The following is a 19,938-nucleotide window of genomic DNA, read 5'->3' as shown; positions in this document are numbered from 1 at the left end:
ATTAAACTATGTATAGCTTGGTTGTGAGCTGGCTGTATGTGAAGCTGGACAGATATGCCTTTTATTTTATTCTGTATAACTTAACTGTATCAATGAACATGCTATTTTGTTGACCATAGGAACAGGGCACGATTCCTCTTACTGAAATTCCAGTTCAAGTAGCAATGCATGATGTTGCTAGCCAGCTAACCACTCTGGGTGGTGAGAGGGAGGTTAAACCAATTTTATACAGTGTTTTCATTTGAAATCATAAGACATGGCTTTTAGGAATTAATTTTTTTGGCTGCATCCCCCTAAGTAATAGTATTTATGTTTTGACAATTATTAGTTACAAGCCAGCAATAATAAGCAAACCTGAAGCAAGAGAGGACAGCAGCCTAGACAGCATCCAAATTTGTGTGCAGTGCACAATCTTTTGTCCCCAAATTAGTTTTAGTCAATGAAATACATAAAAAGTAAGCAACATGTAATACTTCTATTGTGCCAGTATGTAATACATTGCGTCCGTGCAAAAAACTAATCAACACTCATTGATCTAAAACATTATTACTGTATCAATGGTTTTTTTTTTTTTTTCCCCAAATTGTACAAGGGTTTGGTTGAGGAAAACAGTCTATGTCTTCCACAGGTCTGTTCCTCTGGAGCAATAGGGAATACACATCACCACAATGACTGTCAGATCAAGGCCACTGGGAGCCTTGGAGAGAACAAGCAGCTTGCCTGATGGGAGGAGACAGCTCCGTCTGTGGAGAACAATGGCACTTGTCAGCCAAGTTAGAGTGCCTCTGGCTACTGCCATTTAACAGGAGCCTCTGTCTGACAATGAAAGGGTTAGGGTTTAAAGTAACCAGTTGTATTTATAATGTGTCAAACGGAGAATCATTCTTCTTTTCTTCCCAGTGGAGAGTTTTATCAGAGGAAATGTCAGGCCTAATAGCTGCTGGGGGTCATCTACACATAGTTTTTCAGACTGAAACCTTAGCTATATACTGCTAAATCTGACACATTGACGCATTGTACATTTACACTGATTTTACATCTGGTTAAGCTGTACTGATTTGTTCAACAAAATTGTTAAATGTACTACCTCACTGGGTAAAGACAGCATTCATTTTTTCCCCTTCCATTGTCCAAAGTTTTCTGAATTCAGTTACGGGCTTCAGAATTTAACAAAATCCTTATATCTTTAACCTGCACGCATCTATCCAGGAAAAACACTTAAAAATTAACCTACACTACTGCATTGCTTTGAATTGTATGAATCACAAAAAGCTGAGGATTTCACAGTAAATACAATATTTACTGTGAATTTTCACTGTAAAATACATTCCTGGCATTTATACACACTCTCATCCAGAGTGACTTAAACAACTTTTATTTTTATAAATAGTATCCTTTCATATACTGAAGCAATTTAGGTTAAGTACCTTTCTCAAGGGTACAACTGCAGTGGGGTCCTTGGGAATCAAACCTAACACCTTTAGGTTATAAGCCCAGCTCCTTTCTCATTATAGTACTTTCCACCCAGAATAACATTGGATTCAGGTGAATATTATTGAATTATGTGCCAGGAAACAGTGAGATTATTAAAGTAAAAATGGCCTACATTCGTAATCAGGGCATGGGAGATGCAAGTTCGACTGGCCTATTTTGCTGAGACCCCTTGCGTTGTGTCTCCAGGGATACGGTGAGTAAGATGGATGATATCGTGAAACACAACACAGCAGAAATGGGAAGGAAGCAGAGCGATGGAGGCCAGTGGGCACAGTAGGATTGTATTTCTTGTGGGTCAGGAGACATGTGCTGCAGATACTGAAGCCAGGACTTCCGCTAACTTCAGTCTTATCCTCTGTGGTGTTCTCCTGCAGTACCTTTCAGCACAGTACCTCAATTTCTTCTCTAAAACCTTTGGTTGTGTTAATGAAGATTACAAATATACGCTGCATAATCAACTCTGGATCAATAAAAAGTTCAAAGAACAACAGATTGTATATTATGATATCATATATGGGGTGGCACGGTGGTGCACTGAATAGCACTGTCATCTCACTGCAAGAAGGTCCGAGTTCAAATCCCATTTGAATGCCGAGAGCCTTTTTGTGTGAAGTTTGTGCATTCTCACCATGTCAGCGTGGGTTTCCGCCAGGTATTCTAATTTCCTCCCACAGTCCAAAGACATGCAGTATATAGGAACTGAGTAACAGAGAGTTTAGTAATTAGTGGACTAGAAGCAGGAAAAATACTCTGGTAAAATGTACTGGTATTTAGCAGATGCTCTTATCCAGAGTGACTTAAAAGGCAATGATCAGGGAGTGAAAATAAGTAGAGGAGATTTACTGTGTGGCTGCATGAACTTTGCCCTACTATGGATTGGGGACCTGTCCAGGATGTATTCCTGCCTGTCGCCCAATGCATGCTGGGATAGGCTCCAGCACCCACCGCAACCCTGATCAGGAATACACGAGTAGAGATGATGGATGGATGGATAGATATATGAACTTCTGTGAGTTTACATGATGGTACCAAAGTTAATGTTTGTAAGGACTTGGTCATTATAGTTATTTCTGTGGGAAACCCTAAAAAAGTACATTATGGGTGTGCATGGGCTATATCCTGCCAACTCGTCTCTTGTCTGCTCTCTCTTGAATGGCGTTTCCCCACTGTAGAAACCTCACATTACTACTATAATGCTCTGTAGCTTTAAACACAGACTGTTATAGGTGAAAGACACAATGTCAGGGGACGTTTCTGCCAAGTGTACTTGTTTTAATCCTAGAAGAGATTTAAAATAGAGGCTTTCTACTTTTGGACCAGCATTCAGTGTAACAGTTTCTTTGTTGAGGTAATCATGCACAGAGCAGTGCCATGTGATCCTTAAAGACAATACAAGATGTAAGAATGTAGATGTAACATGTGGAATATAATACAATATATGAGATTTATGCTGATGTGTGCCTGTAATGTATATTCTTATGGCTAATGACTTCTGGGGAGTAGCAACATGCCTGTGCAGTGGTACTGTGTTCCTGATAGCTATTATCGCATTCTATGTGACTTCGTGTTGCAAAGCCATCAGCATAATCAACGAGATTAGTTGCCTTTGTCAAGCTGTCAATCAAATCTGAACTTCCTGGAAATATCAGCTGCAGAGCTGCAGTGGAAACTCTGTACACAAAGCTGCTTGGGTTCCTGCTGAAAGTCCATGTGTCACCTATGGCAGACCATTCATGGTTCTGGTGTGTTCTGACAGTGGTTTGCTTTAAGTATGTTTCACATGGCATCCCTCTGGCCAACAGCTGTCCTCCTGGATACACTGTTGTCGCGAAGTGTAACTATGCGACAACATGGCGGGAATGCTAACATGCACCAAGAGAATGTTACACATCACTCTCTACTCCCTGAAATGTGCACTGCTCACAGAGGGCTTGCCAGAAGATCTACTCAGGGCAGTAAGTTTGCTAGTAACTTATGTATGCTTCCAGCACCTTGAACATGAGCTCCCTCTGGCTCCTCAATATGCAGGGGCACTCTGGGAGATTAACTGTAAGACCTGAAATGTCGCTTAAGGCAGCACTGTTGACAGGTAACTTGACTTGAGGGTCAATGGCCATTATAATTGGGACACTGCCTTTGTAACATTGAACAAAGAACTTCCTGTGAGGAAGCTGTGAGCAATGGCAATGCAATGCAATGACTTTTTACAAATGATTTGCCACTTGACTTGCAGACTACAACAACTGTAGTGAATTTATTTTACTTATTATTATTTTAAGTTTTATTTTATTATTATACATGAAAAGCCACATCTGTTCGAAGGTTGGAGTAACCCCCGAGTTGCCTTATCCTATTTTGCAAGGCACAGATATTCCCAGCTAAACCTGGTGCTAGAGAGCAGGGAGAAGTAGTCACACAGTCTAAGGCAAGAGAACTTTCTGTTACTCCAGACTCTGAAACACCACTGTTGAGCCACTTACACCAGAGACAGTCACTTACACCTGGATTCTACTCTTGCAAAACATTTTGAAAAGGCATAGAAAGGTCCCACTGGCAGCCCTTTGGCAGAATTTCTTGATTGACAATGTTGTTCTTTACATACAAAACAACTATTGGAGGCAGCTATCTGGTCTTACCCAAACCATGCAGAGAGGAAGTGCTGAGAGTAGGCCGCACAATCCCTTGGACAGGTCACCTAGCCTTCATGAAAAATTTCATGAGAATCTCAAAGAGATTATACAGGCCAGGGAAGTACAGTCAGGTCAAGGCATACTGTAAAACTTGCCCAGAATGGCAACAGACAGCAGGGAAAGCTACAACCCCAGTACTTGTTGTGTGAGCCCCTGTGATCAGTACTCCCTTTGAGTACATAGGAGTGGGAAGAGTTGCTCCAGAGGAGAAGAGCCAGGCAGGCAGCAAGTTCATCTTGGTTTTTTGTGACTTTGCCACTAGACACCCTGAGTCCTTTCCTTTGAGAGAAGTGGCAGCTAATCAGGTAGCTTCAGCTCTGCACAAGATTTTCCTCTCTGGCAGGGATTCCTAGGGAGGTGCTGACAGACGAAGACCCCAACTTCATGACTCGAAAGCTCTTACAGGCCTATCGGCTGTCAGGGAAAGTGAGAACCACCCCTTATCACTCTCAGACTGATGGCTCAGTGGAGTGCTTTAATCAGACCCTAAAGAGCATGTAGATGAAGTTTGCGTCACGGACTGGAAAGGACAGGAATAAATAGCAACCATTCCTCCTGTCCTCCATGAGGTCCCCCAGGCCTCAATGGGATTTTCGCCTTTTTAGCTGCTTTAAGCTCCCCAGGTCAGAGGCCTCTTGGATGTGGGGCAGCAGGATGTGGGTGGCATGGTGGTGCCTCTCAAGAAGGAGGTTTCGGGTTTGAGCCCCGGCCGGCCAAATCTTCTCTGTGTGGAGCTTGCATGACGTGTGGAGCTCCCACAACCTAAGTAACGAGGATGGGTCAAATGCAGAGGACACATTGCTCCACAAGGTTCGATAAAGTGCATCGCAAAAAGACGTTCTGCATGGGACCTGTGAGCAGTCTGGCAAAGCACAGGACATGCTTGTTGATTCCTGTGTCCATAAAATGCACAAGCAGGTCGTGAAGACAACTGTACTGTACCACGGCACTGTTATTTGGAAGCAGGGCCCTAGAGAGTCTAAGTCTTTCTTTTGGGCCAATAAACAAACAATGAGATGCAACCATGAGATGCATCAAAAGTAAACAATAATGATGACAATCCTGATGTGAACCCATTCTAGTTCCTGACCTCTTGTTTGCTGATCCAATGCACTACCATGGTACCAACAACAGTCTTTCTCTAGGACCAGTCGGACCACAAGTATAACCTTTTCGCATCACAATCAAATTCCCCCATGGATGAGAATGGGTGATACAAATGCATGTGCACACGTATGGACAATGATAAAGTAGCAAGGCGGTAACTAGTCCTGGCCTATGAGTTGAATTCAAAAGTTACACTCAAATTAAAAGTCCAAGAGTTGTACAAATATGGGTTTGTAAAAATTATAATTTTATTCCTTGTTTCAAAAGACCTTGATTGTTCATGCAACACTTCCACAAAACAAGGCTGAATGCTAGTTTTTGACAGACATAGAAAACAAATAGCTCTACCCAACCCATGAAGGAGAAGGCAGCAGCATTGTTCTGTATTAAGAGAATTCTACAAAACAAGTTATTGACAAAGTGCATGACGTTGCAATACCTTAAGATGGTAAGATGGTGTGTCCTCTCTGGCTAAGGATGGTCTCAGAAAATCAGATATGATATTCTGTATTTTATTTCCTGAAGTTTTGGGAAGAAATAAAACAGCCTGCAAGATAATAAATGGTAAAGGTGGGGGTGTTCGTGCTGGGGTTATGGTAAGGGTGGGAGGTATCAGTGGTGAGGTAGGGTAAGGGTAAGTTCTTCAGACAGAGGAGAATGGTACTGTACATAAAATGCAAAACTGCTGTTCAGTGTTCAGAATGTAAGCTGGGTTAAGCTACAGAAACTCTTCTGTTTGTGCCTTGATTTTCCCCTTTTATTTTGTTTTGTATTCAAAAGCTCAAAAACAAACACTTAAAATATACATATATATTTTAAAATAATATAACAAGTACGATATTTTAAATTGAAAAGTGGCAACGTCCCCCTTTAGAAACAGTACTTTTTCCATTTAAGCAATTCCATATTAATTAATCAATTTAAATTTGCTTTTATGAATGACCATGCACAATCCTTGATAGGAGGATTCTGTCATATGGAATGCAAGTAGGACTTGTGCAGTGTTAGGTTCTGAGGGCCTATGTACAGTATAGGATGTGTCCTGCTCTGTTGGTGCAGAATGAATGCCTCAATGTCTGCTTCAACAAGAATATATGACCACTAAGAGTCACACAAAATTGACTCTACATTCTTCCAAAATTCCAAGGTATGGCCAAAGTAATTCAAAATAGTAGTGGACTCCCAGCTACACATTCCAGTGAAATATTTGTTCTTAAAGCCTTCCAGCAGACACCAAAGCCAACACTGTTTTTCAGTGATAACGGTCAAATGACACATAACAGGTGTCCAGCACAATAACAAAACAAAGTAAACAGGCTGTTCAGTAGAATCTGTTTTACTCATATTATACAAAAAAAAAAAAGAAATAGAAAAAAAAAATCTAATGGGTATTCTAAAAAAACAAAAACTTTCAGTTATTGTTGGGAGCTTTGAGTGTTTCAAACTGTAACAGCATTTCCAAACATACAACAAACTCAGAGAGAGGTTTTGAGGCAAGAGGCAAATATTCTCAGGGACAGTGGTCAGCTAATTTAACTCTCTTGGAGATTCAATATAAAAACTTAAGCATAAGGGTTAGGGGGCATTAAACCAATGTAATAACCAAAAGACAACAGGTGAACTTTTATGGCTTTATAACAGGAGAAATGAGCCAGGAAGCAACAAAAAAAACAAAAACAAAAACGAAAATAAATTAAAAGGAAGCATCGTTATGCGAATTGGTAGTGCTCATTTAGAACAATAAGAAATAATAAGAAAAGACCCAAAGCAGACTGAACCTCGGGTGGAACTGCCACGTCACTGTTAAAGCTGACCCATATCAGTTGCGTGAGCCTATGCGAGCTGCCACTCTTTTAATCCATTAACTCTAACACAGCCCACACGAGTCTGCTTTAAACAATTACTACAGGGCTGCAGATTCACTTTCACTGAGATGTGCTCTCGCTTCTACCTGTTATCACACACCCAATGCGACCAACTGTGGTCTATAGGACCTGTCCCATTTCACTGACTCTGAAGGTAAGACTAGTGACCCTCAACACAAAAGTGTTCAATCTGCGGCAGTATTCTGCATAGACTCTCCTGACGTTACTGTCTGACGAGATCTGCTCTCCATAACCTTGCCAAGGAAGAAGACAATGTACAGGTTCAGGGAAGTAAGGGAACACCTCGGTGTAGATGGGTTCAAACATAAAAAACAAGGCACTACCACATATAAAAGTACACAAAATATAAAGACTTCTGATCAACAAATTTACCTGACTAGCAGATAGGCGTGATTGTGACTGAGCAAGGAAAATTTTTTTTTTTTTGGCATATTGTGGGCGGGTTTTCAAAAGTTTTAAAAACAAACATGTCTGTTCTTTACACCCCTTACATGTCTTTGAAATCTACTCAATTACGTACACTGCTGTAGAATACTGGACAGAAATCCAAGGAACTCTGCTTGATAGTCATAGAAATACACGTGTCTTTGTCATGCAAATCAAATAGCAACATCCTTCCAAAATTCATTCATTTCTGTCAAAGCAATAAAAATGGCATGTGATTGCCATGGTTTTGGGGGGGGCTGGGGGCTTGGATATGGAGGTGGGGCTCGGAGGGGGGGAGGGGGGTGGGGGTGGGCATAGGGATTTCTTTTTTTACATGTGTGTTATCATAAAATGCACAGCATATCTACAGATGAAGTTGGGTCACTACCTCACACACAAAAAAGAAAACTGACTTTGTAACAGGGTGATTCTTGATAAACATTTGACGTTAGCACCATTTGTTTATTTAATCATATTCTGACACCAAACACACAGAGCAACTCCAACATGAAAGGCAAACATTACCTCAGTAAAAAAAGTGGTTTGGCAAAAACAAAAACATTGATACTTTAAAGTGTGTTCTCTTAAAGTATTTGATTTCTTCACCTGAGACGATGGTGTTGTCCCCTGCCCCCCCGTGCCCCAACACCCACTTTTAAGAAAAGCTCTGAGCGTGCTTGTCTGAATGCTGATCGTCCAGAAGGGAGAGCTACCAAAAATGATGAGGCAAAAGGCCTAAATGTCTTCAAGTATTAACACGACTAGGCCACAAAGCCTGGGACACAGTATTACAACCCAGAGTCAAATCCAGGAGGAACGGGTTATGGTTAGTTTGTAATTTCCCACCCCCCACAAATATATATATATTTATATATTTATTTATATGTATATAAATAAAATTCAGTGCTGTAAAAACATCTCCAACTCCTAAGGATCTCCCCCATAGTAGAAGAGCTATTTTTTCTTTCTTTTTCTTTATGACTAAAAGCTACTGCTTCGATGTATGTAAACTGAACTGGAGCTCCTGTAGTTATAGTCCTTCATTGATGATACAACACTGATTGTTTTTGAAGACTTGTTAATATAATTTCTTTTATCTTTCTTTTTTTGGTTTAATGCAGTGCAGAGCAAGGACAATCCTCTTTTTGCTGTTTCTCATTTTTTGGTAGCAGCAAAGCACCGTGTGTGTGTGTGTATGTGCGTGTGTGTGTATTTGTGTGCGTGTGTATGTGTGTGAGTGTGCTAATGTGAGTGTTGTGTCATTTGTTCTTCAGAGTCAGTGGGGGTGTGGTTGTCTCTGCTTGCTGCTTTATGATGGACATCGCTCCACGTTGAAACCCTCCTGGGCGTGGGCCTGCAGGTCGATGGGCGGGGCCTGCTGCTCCCCAGGCCGAGCGTTCATCAGCGCCAGGTTCCTCACACAGCCTGTGATCCCCGAGGAGAACTTGCCTCCTGTCAGCGCCGTCATGTCCGGAGCTCCGCCTACAAAGCATGTGTCACTCATTATGACATCAGAATACATAAAGGCAAGGGCAGGCCACTTGGCCCATCTAAGCTCAATTTAATGTGCTTCCTGTGAAATTGCGTTTGTTGAATAAATGGAGGGCCACTAACACTTGTACCGCCAAGATTTCAAACTACCTTAAATAGCCAGGAACGGTCAAATTGACCATGACATGCAAATACTGTAAAACACTGCATTTAATATCAGCAGTTATGAAAACAATACTTCAGTCATGCTGGCGCAGGTTATAAGAAACATTAACAACTCGGTATTTGTATGTCAATTAACACAGTAATATTTATTTATTCAAAATTTAATAATGGACTCTCTCTTCATGGAATAGTAGAGCATAAAGCTAGCTGGAAGAGCTGTATAATGAACCTCTGTATCGACAGCAGAAGGACAACTTTTTTTTTGGTCTACCTCTGTGTTTCTGGCTCACTGTCAGTATAACTTCCACAGACCCAAGACAGCTCATCACTGTCAGTGTCATCGACATTCCTCCCCGGCATCTTATTCAGCCTCACTCACCTCTTGTAACATCCCTAACACACTTCATTTGGAGTCAGTTTTCACTTTGTCATTGTAAATATTTATATGACTTTGTACAACTTTATATGACTCAGTTGTAGGTACTGGACCAACAGTAAATGAATATACTGTATAGTGAGCATAAGCCATACAGTAATAACTATAAAAAATGATTAGATTCTCTATACGCACTGCTGTAAGTGTGTATGACAGCCCTGTCATTTTGCAGTAACATGTAGTGATGAAAATGATCAAGCATACAGGAAAGGTAAATGACGGACAGTTTGACTTCTCATGACCAAATGGTCATGATATATGCCATCTTTATGCCAACATTATATAACTGTCACACACCAGCATGACACCCCTGGGAGGGAGATGCAGTGTCAGTAAACACCGTTGGTTGCCGCATGTAGAGAGAGAGAGAGAGCGCACCCACAAAAACACGAAATCAAATAAACGACCCTCTTCACCCTTCCCCCTCACGGGTTCAAGGCAAAAACAATAAACTAAAACAACAAGCTAAAATAACGAAGACAAAAGAAAGTAAAATGGCGCAACCACTTTCCCGTTCGGCACCTGTAGCAGGCACCAGCTCTTCCAACATCCCAGCTGAGGATTACTTTCTCGGTCTTTCTTTCTTGCTTGAACAAATTTCCAGAAATAAAATGAAATGAAAATCATAACCATGCTCTCGGTGCAACCAAGCTTCCTGTCTCAGCCCCGAACTGTGGAGAGCAGCACACATTTAAGCACCTGGGCTGATTAGTTAACGCAACACAGGTGCATGTGCTCTCTCCACCAGCTAGCACAGCTGAGACCAATTTGCTTCTCCGGATGATCGAATGATACAATAACATTTAGAGTTGGTATACAGTTGTTCTCCACACTTTACTCTTGTGACCATGTGAATTTTGGTCTCACCTGTCCACAAGACCTTTTTTTTTGGACCCTGCAAGCTCTTTTAGGTAATTCTGTACTAAAATGTGTTTAGAAATGAGCTTACCCAGGAATACATTGCCTTTGGTGTTGACCATGATACTTCTCCCTTGCGATTGTCCTCTGCTAATGACTCCTCCATCAATCTGGACATAACCCTGTTTACCAGTCCTGTCCACAAGGAAATAAGAAAATTAATGAATTACCTCACACACACACAGGCATCACCACAATATATGGAAGTATGCACTTATAGTTGTGACTGAGTCAAAGATATGTCAATAGCCTGTGCAATTGTGAAGCCTGTTTCTTGTTAGTAACGTGACGTGAGAATGCACAGGAAGATTTTTTTTTTTTAAATCACAGAGGCCAACGGATGGCAACTCTCATCCAGATTTAAATTATTGGCCAACTGATCTGCAATTGCTCTGCTGGTTTAACTTGCACAATGTGTTGGCATCACAACCATGTAATATAAAACCTCTTTTAAAGGGATCTTATCTAATTTAACTGAGATTACCTGATTAACTGTACAGGCTACCAGGCATTTTTAAACATGGTTCTATGCGTGCTGGAATGTCATTTACTTAACACAGAAAACACACCTGTGCTTTGCTTGTCCCTCAGTAATAGATTATATATTTAAGAATCAATTTGTTATTCATTTGTTATTCCTGAATAAATACAGAAATACATTATTGATTGTTTATAATCACACAATTCAACATATTTAATGTTCCTGAAACTGAATTTCAAAAAATAAAACATATATGTCATAGTCAAATAGCTTTGGACAGAAATGTTTCCATACATGTTTAGTTCATGCATTCAGTCAGTCTAATCTAGACTCATTTCATACATATGATACATAAGCTGTATGCATGTTAATACATATACAGGCATGTTAAACTGTAACTGAAGATATGGTTCTCTACCTCACTGCAGTGATCTGGTGCCACTTGCCATCATTGATTGGTTCTTCGGATATAATCTCCGCCTCCCCGCTGCCCAGCTGGTAACTGTAGACAAGACATCAACCCCGTCCAAGTAAAAGAAAAACTCAACTTTATTTAAACAAAGAGGGTGCATAAAGCAGTTCCTATCAAAACAAGACCTGCTTAAAACCTAGTATATGGCTGGACCTAAAACATGTGATCCGGCCGACCAATGGTGTAACTTCATAACTCGGCCGACCAATGGTGTAACTTCATCACTCACTCACTCAGTCACAGACATTCGCATTTGTAGGGCTGGCCCCGCTGTTGCGGTCCAGCCAAAAATATGGTAAAATAACAGGATATTCCAAGAACAGGTTATGGTAAAATGAACACATTATTTTCAAACAACAACAGAAAAACAAAACAGATGTATAATAAAATACAAAATTTATGGGAAATATACAAATTTTATAGATTTGCATCTACTAATGTATAAAAAAAATGAGAATGTACACTATATGACCAAAAGTATCTGGACACCCCTTGGTCTAAGGCTGTTTTCATGGTATGGGCAAGGCCCCTTAGTGAAGGCAAATCTTAATGCAATGACATTCTAGATGAATCTGTGCTTCCAACTTTGTGGCAATAGTTTGGCCAAGGTCCTTTCCCGTTTCAGCAAGACAATGCCCCCAGGAACACAGCAAGGTCCATAAATAAATGGTTTCGTTGAGATCAGTGTAGAAGAACTTGACTGGCCTGCACAGAGCCCTGACCTGAACCCCATCCAACACCTTTGGGATCAATTGGAAAGCCAACTGCAAGCGAGGCCAAATTGCCCAATCAGTGTCTGACCTTACAAATGCTCTTCTGGCTGAATGTAAGCACATCCCCTCAGCAATGCTCCAACATGCAATATAAAACATTCCCAGAAGTGTGGAGGTTGATATAGCAGCAAAGGGTGGACCAACTCCATATTAATGCCCATAATCTTGGATGAGATGTTGGATGTCAGGTGTCCACATACTTTTAGCCATGTAGTATATGTTTGAAATGTACCTGAAAACAAGGTGTCCACTTTGTAAACCTAGACTTATAAAGTCTTTGCCTTTTCCTTCTTCTCCAAGTTCCTAGAAATGAAATTTTCAAATAAAAAATATCACGTCACCCATGTAAACATTGTCAGTATTGTTCAGTGTTAGCTGTTAGTATCCGATAATCCATAATCTGATGGAGACTGTTGGCAAAAAAGCCCATTCCACAGAACATCTATGCAGGACTGTTGATAGGAAACATGCACAGATTCAATTATAAAGCCATTCTGACAATGTCCAGCCCATGTATGAATCATTACAGTTAAACGTTTTACAGTTAAAAAAGGCATTCAACCTCAGCCACCAGAAGGCTGTCATTCATAGGAGTGTTTCAAGCAAGGGGAATCGTTTGTTCCACTTTAAAACAATTCAGCAGACATTCACTGGCACCATTCATTGAGTAGTTCCTCCCTTAAGCTACCTGAAGACAAGGGACCACTTGACTTGAGCCAGGCCATTCAGCTAAAGTGAACGCACGCATGTAGAGCGTGTAGAGACAGCGTGTAGAGACAGAGAGAGTGTTAATAGGACTGGGTGAGTTTCATTGCTGATGGACTGGGGTAGCTGCAGATCACACCTCTGTGCCGTTACGGAGTTGGGTTTTCTGCTTGATGATCACGGTAATGACATGGTAATTGTGTTAGTCATGGACATGTACGTAACTAAGTTCCCACACTGAAATATAAGAATAAACTACAAATCTAGACAGCGTAATTTTAATTATTTTATCATTGCAATTTTTAAAAATTACAATTACAATTTTAATGATCTCATCTCATAATAGATTCTTAATCATTTTTATTCAACCTTGTTTGATATGTACGACCAGAAAGCAGCTTGAAAATAGTCTTATGAACCTCCCATTAATTATTTTTAGTACTGTAATGTAAATAAAATTTGTTATATTTGTCCTTTATAAGTTGATATCTGTGCTCATCTACCTCTTCCATAGATGTGGAAGCATAGCTGCGTAGCTGCTCTACCATGTACCATGTAGGGAGGAATCAGATCAGTGTCAACCTGAGTAATAAAGGAGGGTCGGGAAAGGGTCGTGGTGTGGGAATCACTGGGTGTGAGTACCTTTTTACTAGCATGCAGCTTGCGGAAAGCTCCGCTGGGCTCCTGGAGAGATGGAAGGTGGGTTAGCGTGACAAAGCAAACCGCGCAGCATGCTGTGGATGAGGGGCTGGCAGCCAACATGCACAAACCACAGTCTGAGGACACTCAACGTGACCACATTTTTTAAATTATGAGTTGATGGCAGTGATGATTAATCACAGATTAACAGAGTGAACAATGGGAAATGGAGTATCACTGAATTCAACACACTGCAGGAAAAATGCTTCTAGTGTACTAAGCCATTGTCCTTCATGCATATTATACACATACACATTATGAACAAGTCAAGCGCAAGTTATGAAATCACAATGTTACTATTCCACCTTTCACACATGTTTCTGACACACTACATGATCATTTTAAGGGTCCATTCTCTTACACGAGAATGTACAGTATTGCTCTTCCAAGCAAGTGATTCTGCTTTAATGTGTTCAGGGGCATGGGGAGATCACATATTGCTTGCAGACTTAAGCTTTGCTCCCCCCATATCACAATTTGCTTCTGTGACTCTTTATCACTTATTTCTTTAATGAATAATTTAATAATAAAAAAACAAAAGATAATGTTTGTTTTTCAGGGTTTTGGAGGTTTTGGGACATTCTTATCGCATTTATTCTGACTTCCAGAATCGACAGCACAATACACTACACTACAGCCCCGCCCTTTCAGCCGTGTGACCACAGATCCTATCAGAATCCCTGGGGTGTGTGGACTTACCACTCCCTGCCATAATATCAAGCCCTCTGAAGTGGTGGTGCGGATCTCCAGCTCAATGGTCTCTGGGGCATCGGCGGAACTGAAACCCAACAGGGCAACTGTTAGTGATGGACTAAGTTACACGGTCCAGCCAATTGCAGAGTCTTTTTCCTAATGTATATCCTACTGCTAATTCAGTATGTGTAAAGACTCAATACTTTTAACTGCCCTCAGCTGACTGAGTTTTCCATGAATATTTGCACAAAAATGTATTTAACAAAAGATCTAGACCGAAATTGAATTAACAGAAGAACCACACTTGTGAGGTAGCTTCTGTGTGTAGAAATTTTGTATTTTTTTTTTTACAATTTCTGTATGACCTACAGTGCAATTCAGTATTCAATTCAATGTGTTTTAAATTAAAAAATGCACAGTTATAGTTATATGAGGGTACTTCACCTCCTCGGGAAGACTGGCTTGGGTAGAACCAGGTATCCATCGTCATGGAAATAGGCTGCATGCTGAGCAGGCGCATCTAGAAAAAATATTAAGCACACAAGCTGGTCATGCACCTTGTGTTGTCACCATTGGCCTTCTGTGTAATATCCCCCTCTTGTGGTTTCTAGGTCACACTGCAAGGAACTCGCAAAATTTTGAAAAGAGGACCTTCAATTTTAGACAAGACCACAGACAGCCAATACAAATAGAATGTATTTTTGAATCCATACAAATGAAAAGGTTGTATATTTCCTGTTTAAACATAATGTTATAAGTTAGTAACTTTACATAGCAGTTAACTGTACATTTTTATATTATGTAATTTTTATATTATGTTCAAAATGATTAGATACATCGCAAAATAGTAGAAATTGGACACAAATACAATATCCATCATTAACAACAACTGTAAAATAAACAATCACTTTCATTAACTAACTCAGTATCACCATATTCATTGTTTTACTGCATTTGCAGGCCTTTTGGTGTTGAACAAAACTGTGCTTCATGCATTTTACAAATACTGTTGAAACTTTAAACACATTCAGAGGGCTACTGTATACATTCCAGGAAACACTTTTATTAGTTAGTCACAAATAGAATTTACCTCCTCTGTTTGCATTTCCCATTTTACTTTCCAATGGTGAAACAGAGAGGGGAAGGTGAGTTTTTTTTTTTCTTAGGTCAGGCAGTTTTAAATATCACACAGGCAAAACTCATGTTGCAGTGATTAGTTATTACATTACAGACTGGACAGAACTTTCTGAAAGATGGGAAAGAGGAATTCTATATCAACATCAAAACTGGGGGCGACATAGCTCAGGAGGTAAGAGCGGTTGTCTGGCAGTCGGAGGGTTGCCGGTTCAATCCCCCGCTCTGGGCGTGTCAAAGTGTCCCTGAGCAAGACATCTAACCCTTAATTGCTCGCAACGAGCTGACTGGTACTTTGCATGGCAGCCTTTCACCGTTGGTGTGTGTGTGTGTGTGTGTGTGTGTGTGAGCGGGTGAATGAGAAGCATCAATTGTAAAGCGCTTTGGATAAAAGCGCTATATAAATGCAGTCCATTTACCAAATAAAATCAAAAAAGAAAATGATTCTGTGAGTCCAAGAAAGGACGCATCAACCTAGCTCTAGTAGTATTACACCTGGAACATAGAATTCCCATTTCACACCTTGTGTTTTCACACTTTCACAGGAAAACAAAAATCTGGAAACGGAATTCCAGTCACGAGTATGGTTACGAGTACGGACACATAGAGTGCGGTTTCACAATGTTAGGCAGGGGGCGGGGCCCTGGGTCGGACGTTTCCGTTAGTTACGGGTTTCAGGCAGGCTAACTGGATACTGTACCATTCCCCCCGCTACCCTCCATGTTCCACAGGGTGTCGAGGATGCTGGGATCCTGCCCTGCGTATGCTGAATCCCGACATTAAACCGCAGGAGAGAGAGGGAGACAGAGAAAGAGATGCACGCTTCATCATCTGAAACAGGCGGAAGGGAGGAAACTGCACAGCTCTGGACAACCATTTGCTTCTTGCGGACCGGGTGTGGGAGACTTCAGGCTTCAGAATTCAGTTTTACACCACCGGATGTCTTTCTTTCAGTGGTGTTCAGGGTGGGGTTGTGGTGAGGCAGTGTTTTGCACTTCAAAATTTAGTATTTTCAACTTTAACATGTTTTTAGCCCACAGCTATTATTATGGAACCATATTGAGGATGACAAGCAGCTTCAGGTAGAAATAGACCATTATGAGACAGCTCCACACTTCACTATACAGTCTGTTGTCATTTATATAATTGTAAGTAACATCAATATAATATCAATCTGATAAATTGGTACATAATTTGCATTGGTCCTGTGCAAACAGTATTTAGCCAAACTTATTATTGCAGTAAGTACCTCTCTAGCCCTCTAGTTAGCCCTCTATGCTCTTCTGCTGTTATGCTCTGTCACAGTAACACTTGTGCCTTGTGATGACACAGTGTTGTAAACACTACATGGCAGGCACTGGGTCGTGTGTGTTGTGGGTTGCCGTTGGACTGCGTGTACCGACAGGATGGCGTAAGGCTGTGCGTGTTGGGTAATGGCGCTGGGTTGTGCGTAATGGCAGGATGGCACTCACCGTCCTCACAGTGCAGCCCGCTGTACCCGCTGGGGCACACGCACTGCCCGTTGGCGCACCTGCCCCCATTTTGGCACTGGGAGTCCGCCTGGCAGGCCTCCTTCACCACCTCACACCTGTCACCTGTCACCGGAGAGAGGGAAGAGATGTCAGGCTCCCGTGACACACAGGAGCGTAGACTCACACACAGAGGTCAGCCTGTGATGACGTTGCTCAAAATGAGCCACAGTCTGCCATCCAGCAGGGGGCGAACAAGCTGAAATCAATCCACAATACATATGACAGTAAGAATTGTCTAAATTAACTGACAAAATACAAGACCCATAATAAACATAATGTGAATAAATATCTAATAAGACAAGATAAAATATACATGGTATGAAAAATACAATATTTTTAAGAACCACCAATAATGTCTTTGGTCACGGTCATGGATTCTGAGTGGTTGTGATGGTGTTCGACTGGTTATGTGGGACCCAGAGAAGTTTGGTTGAAGCTCAGAGCGGTGGTGGTCGTTCGGGGCTCAGAGACGCTGCGGTTACGGTCGCGGTCACAGTGGACTCACCCTCGAATCCATCCTGGCACAGGCACTGGTACTCGTACTCGGCGCTGGACATGCAGCTGCCTCCGTTCAGGCAGGGCCGGTGGTCACATGGGCTGGTGTCCACGCACTGCGAGATGGCCCTGCTCTCCGTGAAACTGTAGGACAGGTCAACCTTCTTCCCGTTGACAGACACCTGGACAAGCAGCAAAACTGTCAGTCAGGCTGCTCTTCTCCAGTTAGGCAAGACCTGCTCAATGGAAATACCTCACATCGACTGAGGTAATATATTTGAAGGGAATATGTACATTCAGTCAAATCTAAACAAACCCCCTTTTAACAGTAACTCAGGAATCTCTGCTCCGGCAAAAGAAAATAGTTAGTGTATGCCTTGATGTATGTCTGAAATGCACTTTTTATTGTTTTTACTAGTGGAAGATACACTTGAGACATGTATCTTAATTAATTTCCCCTCTCTTTGAATTTAGCAATAGTCTTTTACAAACTGTCCTGTTTTTGATATTAATCAATCAATTTACACCAAAGAAACAAGGAAAGGTTCACTGTGCAATCAACGGGTTGTACAGATTAATTAAGTAAGAGTAATGATGAAAACTAACAGACCCTACAGGTCTTTGGGTCCAGAGATGACAGGCCTTTTATAAGCTGGCCTATTTGGGTAGAACCTCACCTCGCCCACACAGCCCTCGAACAGCATGGTGACGTTGGCAGGCTTGGGCAGGATGTCCATGTTGGGGACTCCGCCCAGGTACATGGGGGTGTGGATGTTCAGGCCCTGGGCCTTCCCCGGCGATGATCTACTGACCTCCCGGGCTTCATCAACCTTCAGGAAGCCATCCTTGTTCAGGCGCTCGGCGACCACGTGGTGCCACTGGCCGAGGGTGACGGGCTCCCGGCTGCGGAGGACCGCCATGCCTGCGAACGTGGATCGTCGTTAAAAATTAACGACCGTATCAGAAACACCGGAGAAATGACCTTGGTCTGCAACTGCCTCGGGCTCCAAACAGTTCACTGAACCAAAACATGCTGGTGCATATCGGACACCACGTCCTTTGTTAAGAAGCCAAGATGGCTACAGACCAGAACTATTTTTTCTATATTTTAGCACCTCTTCTGCAGACCTATATATATATTGAGTCTCCGACACAATATTGTTAACTGATATTAGTAACTTTATTTGTAGAGCACTTTTCTCAGATGGTGCAAGAGCTTCACTGCATAAAAAGTACATATAAAATAATACAAAATAAAATGACAGATCAAATAATGTTGAATAAAAAGAAACAGAAAAATAGAAAGAAAATAATTACACATTGTTATAAACTTTCAAAAAAACAACAGTCAGTGGATTTTATGAAATTATTGCATAATATTGGATCTCTAGCCAAGAATGTCATTCTCACTTGTCTTAAAATTGGTGCTGGGACAGTGAGGTCTTTTTTTGTGGATCAAAGATAGGGATCTCAAACTCAAATCCTGGATGGCTGCTGTGTCTGCTGGTTTTAGATCTGTTCCAGCACTTAAGTGTTTAATTTAAGTCAGCGATTGGCTATAGTCTGCACACCTTCCAAGGCGTAAATCAGACATCCAAATTGAGACCCCAGTTCTAAGAGAACGGTGTAGGGTTCACATATGCTTTCATGAAATCGGCAACGTATTCCGGGGGTTAGACCGAGCCTTGCCTGAAATGCTCCCGGCGAGCTCACCTGTGCCCAGCTCGTAGCGGAATTCCACGTGTCCGTCCACCATGGACAGGGCGACGAAGTCCTCCACCTTCATCTTCTTACCCCAGCTGAAGAACATCAGACCGTCCTGATCCAGCGGTTTGAACTCCATCTCCACCCGCAGGTCGTTGTGGATGTTGGTGAGGGGAGGGTAGGCAATGAAGGAGTATTCGCCGTCAAAATGGGGCGTGGTCACCAAGGTGCCTGTCGCGAAAACAGTCAGGAGCACAAGACATGGCTCTTTTAACCCTTTAACCATGAGGAGAAGCAGAGAAAATGCCAGAAACATCTAAACTAGCACACAGCACAGAAGGCCTTTCTGGGCACACAGCAGGTGAACACTTTAAACAATATGAACCGTTCCCTGGGGAGAAGAGAGGAGGAGCGCTGACGATGGCCAATGAGGTGACAGTGAAGGACACGTTATAAGGCTCACCCTGCATGCACTTGTCTCCAGACTTGCCCAGGTGGCAGCGGCAGTCGTACCCCAGGCCGCTCGGCCGGTTTATGCATGTGGCGTCCGCTCCGCAGGCCTCTGGGGGAGCGAGACAAAAAGCATGTGAGACTCTGCTGCGCTCTGATATTCTTAATATTTTAAATATTCTGCCTT

The 19,938-nt window shown here is 41.8% G+C and overlaps 1 protein-coding gene across 1 annotated transcript in view; it reads right to left on the bottom strand.

Moving 5' to 3' along the window:
• Window positions 1–5,517: 5,517 nt before the first annotated feature.
• Window positions 5,518–19,938, bottom strand: part of LOC135234568 (basement membrane-specific heparan sulfate proteoglycan core protein-like) — a 145,333-nt gene continuing 130,912 nt past the window's right edge. Inside the window, exons 93-105 of the mRNA XM_064299284.1 lie at window positions 19,765–19,863; window positions 19,311–19,532; window positions 18,275–18,519; window positions 17,608–17,779; window positions 17,043–17,165; window positions 16,271–16,336; window positions 14,881–14,956; window positions 14,443–14,521; window positions 13,687–13,728; window positions 12,572–12,642; window positions 11,513–11,596; window positions 10,645–10,748; window positions 5,518–9,085 (exon numbers count right to left, since the gene is read on the bottom strand). Of these exons, the coding sequence (XP_064155354.1) occupies window positions 8,913–9,085; window positions 10,645–10,748; window positions 11,513–11,596; window positions 12,572–12,642; window positions 13,687–13,728; window positions 14,443–14,521; window positions 14,881–14,956; window positions 16,271–16,336; window positions 17,043–17,165; window positions 17,608–17,779; window positions 18,275–18,519; window positions 19,311–19,532; window positions 19,765–19,863 (1,556 nt within the window). The 3' untranslated portion in view covers window positions 5,518–8,912. The remainder of the gene's footprint in view (window positions 9,086–10,644; window positions 10,749–11,512; window positions 11,597–12,571; window positions 12,643–13,686; window positions 13,729–14,442; window positions 14,522–14,880; window positions 14,957–16,270; window positions 16,337–17,042; window positions 17,166–17,607; window positions 17,780–18,274; window positions 18,520–19,310; window positions 19,533–19,764; window positions 19,864–19,938) is intronic.

The sequence above is a fragment of the Anguilla rostrata genome, chromosome 11 (assembly GCF_018555375.3).
Source record: "Anguilla rostrata isolate EN2019 chromosome 11, ASM1855537v3, whole genome shotgun sequence".
Taxonomy (NCBI): Eukaryota; Metazoa; Chordata; class Actinopteri; order Anguilliformes; family Anguillidae; genus Anguilla; species Anguilla rostrata.
This window is presented reverse-complemented; position numbering and strand designations above follow the sequence as displayed.